The sequence below is a fragment of the Sprattus sprattus genome (genome assembly GCF_963457725.1).
Source record: "Sprattus sprattus genome assembly, chromosome: 9".
Taxonomy (NCBI): Eukaryota; Metazoa; Chordata; class Actinopteri; order Clupeiformes; family Clupeidae; genus Sprattus; species Sprattus sprattus.
This window is the reverse complement of record NC_137928.1, coordinates 8,638,519-8,641,729: the sequence shown is the minus strand read 5'-3', so window position 1 is coordinate 8,641,729 and position 3,211 is coordinate 8,638,519. Positions and strand designations below refer to the sequence as shown.

Here is a 3,211-nt window from a genome sequence, read left to right as displayed (position 1 = left end):
ATCTAGCTATCTATCAATATTACAACATCGGTAGTGGAAAATGTGTGAGGAGGGCATTCAAGGATTGTAGAACAGCTTAGTGGGTATACAGTGTGCTCACTGGGTTACTATTCAGGGATAAGTAGAATATTACAACAGAAAACTGTGTCGAGGGTGGCAATTATTTACATTTCAGGTAAAGGCTGGCACAGAGTATGGGGTCGAATAAGTGTATGACAGTGTGGTCAGGGGGATACGTGTAGGCTGAGGGTGTCTGCAATATAGTCAGGTGGAGAGACTACACCATCATCCTACAACAAAGATAGTCTAGACTAGGTGGGGAAGAAAGAAACAAAGTGAGTGGGTAGTGTTCGATTTGATAAACAGATGAGGAGATTTTAGGTAAGCAGTTAACAATACGTAACATGGCAACATTATCAGTATCAGTATTAGCGTTATCAAAAGGATATAGAAGGAGAGGGAGGGAGGGAGAGAGAGAGGGCTACCTGGCAAGGTGTATGAGAATTTGATTTATGTTTAGTTTGGATTATGGTTGGCTGACATGGTGCATGTGTGTACATAGTAAGGGTGGCAGGGCACAAAAGCAGCTGTGGCAGCTGTAACAAGCACCGTATGATGTACCCAGGTTCCATAAAGGCACTCATTCACGGTACAACATGCGCTGTCTGTGGCCGACTCCTGCTTAACACAACAACATGGCCAGCAAGTAGTGCTCGGGCCTAACTAACCCTATCCACTCATGAGGTAATCATTTTGAGTATATATTCAGACTAGATGAGGAGCAATGATGTCTAACCCATCTCCCTCTTTAATTTCACAGAACTACAAGAGCACAGTGGAGAGGTGAGTGATCTGCCTCTTGTCTCTCTATTCTCTGTGGTTCTGAACCCAAACCCACAGCAGCACTGACTCCTGAATGTTATTCCAGATCCCAGAGCACACGACAGGATCCAAAGCTGGTGTCAGGAGCTCTGATCGATGTGGCTAAACACCTGGGCAACCTGCAGTTCAGAGTCTGGGAGAAAATGCAAGAGATTGTTCAATACAGTGAGTTTAAATCCACTGAATTAATAATAATAATAATAATAATAATAATTCATTACATGGACTCAAATTATTTAAGTGTGTATGTGTGTGTGTGTGTGTGTGTGTGTGTGGGGGGTCTCTACCTAGGGTGGAGTTAGTCCTATGTGTGAGATGTGAGGGCATAATATGCAGACACCTGCCAACAGGAAGGCCTTGCTGCTCACAATGGCCATTAGAATGCTACTAGACCTGGTGTCTGAGGGCAGAACACAGAACATAACATACAAAAATGGAAGAAATATGAAATTCAGTTCACGGGTGACACAAAAAGGAAAACACTAGTATTTGGGTTTTTATCAGTGTGCTTCAGCTTTGTATTCAAGACTGATGATAACCATAACTATCATAATCATTCTCATCATCAGTACTTCAACTGGATTGTCATGTGTGTGTTCTCTCTCATTCTCTCTCTCTAGCTCCTGTGACTCTGGATCCCAACACTGCAAGCCCACATCTCATCCTGTCTGAGGATCTGACCAGTGTGACACACAGTACTAAGAGACAGCAGCTTCCTGATAACCCAGAGAGAATTAATAGGGGTGCCTTTCCCAGTGTCCTGGGCTCTGAGGGCTTTAACTCAGGGACACACTGCTGGGATGTGGAGGTTGGGGACAATCTTTTATGGGACCTGGGAGTGAAGACAGAGTCTAGTCAGAGGAAGTGTGTGTTGTTCCCCAATGGAACCTGGGGTTTGAAAAAATTGGGTTATAGTTATGTTGCACTCTCTCCATCCCTGCAGATTACCCTCACAGTGAAGCAGAAACCCCAGAGGATCAGGGTGCAGCTGGACTGGGACAGAGGAAAGGTGTCATTCTCTGACCCTGATAATAATAAACACCTGCACACTTTCACACACACTTTTACTGAGAGGGTCTTTCCATTCATTACGACTGTGTTGCCTATGAGGATCTTACCAGTGAAGACTGCAGTAACAGAAGAGCATCTGACAATGGCTCCCGCTCGACAGTCTCAGATTTGGCAGAAAAGATTCCAGGTTGTTCGTTCTCGTTTTTATAGGTTTATAAATTAGCTCTCTACTCCCAATAGCTTTGTCACAAAAAGATGTGACTTTTCTATGTAAAAAAACTGTCTGTGATGAATGGTCTTGAAGATATTAAAGCTTGAAAATGGATGAAAGCTCATTTTGTGCAATTTTTGGCGTGCTATAGCAAAAAAGAAAATGACAGCATTAATCAACATGAAACTAATTGTTTTGGAAAGATGAGATATTTGTTCTATATAAAAACAAATGTGATGGTGTTCTGTCTCATTTTTTTTTTTTTTTTTTAAATATGGGATTTTACACGCCCAGCATTCAATGGCCTATGGAAGCATATTCAAATGGTAACAAAAGGTAAGTTTATGACACAGAGCTTAAACTGCACAAAATGCTTTGATTAATGTTTAATAGTATCTGTAGGAGCTAGCTTAAATACTTTTCTAGTTATAGAAATTTGAAAATGGCTCTTAAGAAAGCACTGCTAAAACGCGTCTGAAAATGCACATGACATAGTCGCTAAAACATCTTTAGACGGTCTAGTGGGAGCCATTGGTACATGGAATGACTCAGTAAAATATTGTTATGTGATAATTGACCCAAAGCTACTTTTATAAATCTGATTTTTTATAAATGAGTCTGTTCTCCTGTAGTTCAGGACCTGTGCACATATGTAAAGCTATTGTAGCTATGGCCAGTTACAATGGACAAGCTCTTTAGTTAAAATGTTGGCTCATTCTTTAAACAGCACACCAGTTACTAGACCATAGTATGTCCCAGGTTTCATCTACTCTAACTGAAAAAAAAAAACATGTAGACATGATCAGTAAGTTATTGTCATGACAGATTTCAATCTCACTTAACTGATATGGTGCCAGAAAATGTGTGTTGCTCACCTTAATTTCACTTATAGACAACAATAAGTGTACACAAAAATTCATAGTTGAAAATCTGTTTTTAATAACTCTGTGCTTCAAAAACTATGAATTCAAAATTCTTGCAAAATAAAAAAATCAGATACTGAACCCTACAAACTGTGTCCAATGGCTCTGAAATCGATGCAAAATCTGAATATATCACATCAAACCTTTCATCACATCATGGTCAATAAATTGCTCTCGACCTGTT

The 3,211-nt window shown here is 40.3% G+C and overlaps 1 protein-coding gene across 1 annotated transcript in view; it reads left to right on the top strand.

The window, feature by feature from the left end:
- Positions 1-2,116, top strand: part of LOC308370031 (zinc-binding protein A33-like) — a gene marked incomplete at both ends in the record, with an annotated part of 7,335 nt that extends 5,219 nt beyond the window's left edge. Inside the window, 3 exons of the mRNA XM_080844590.1 lie at positions 821-843; positions 929-1,047; positions 1,503-2,116. Coding sequence (XP_080700716.1) covers positions 821-843; positions 929-1,047; positions 1,503-2,116 — 756 coding nt within the window. The remainder of the gene's footprint in view (positions 1-820; positions 844-928; positions 1,048-1,502) is intronic.
- Positions 2,117-3,211: the final 1,095 nt, after the last annotated feature.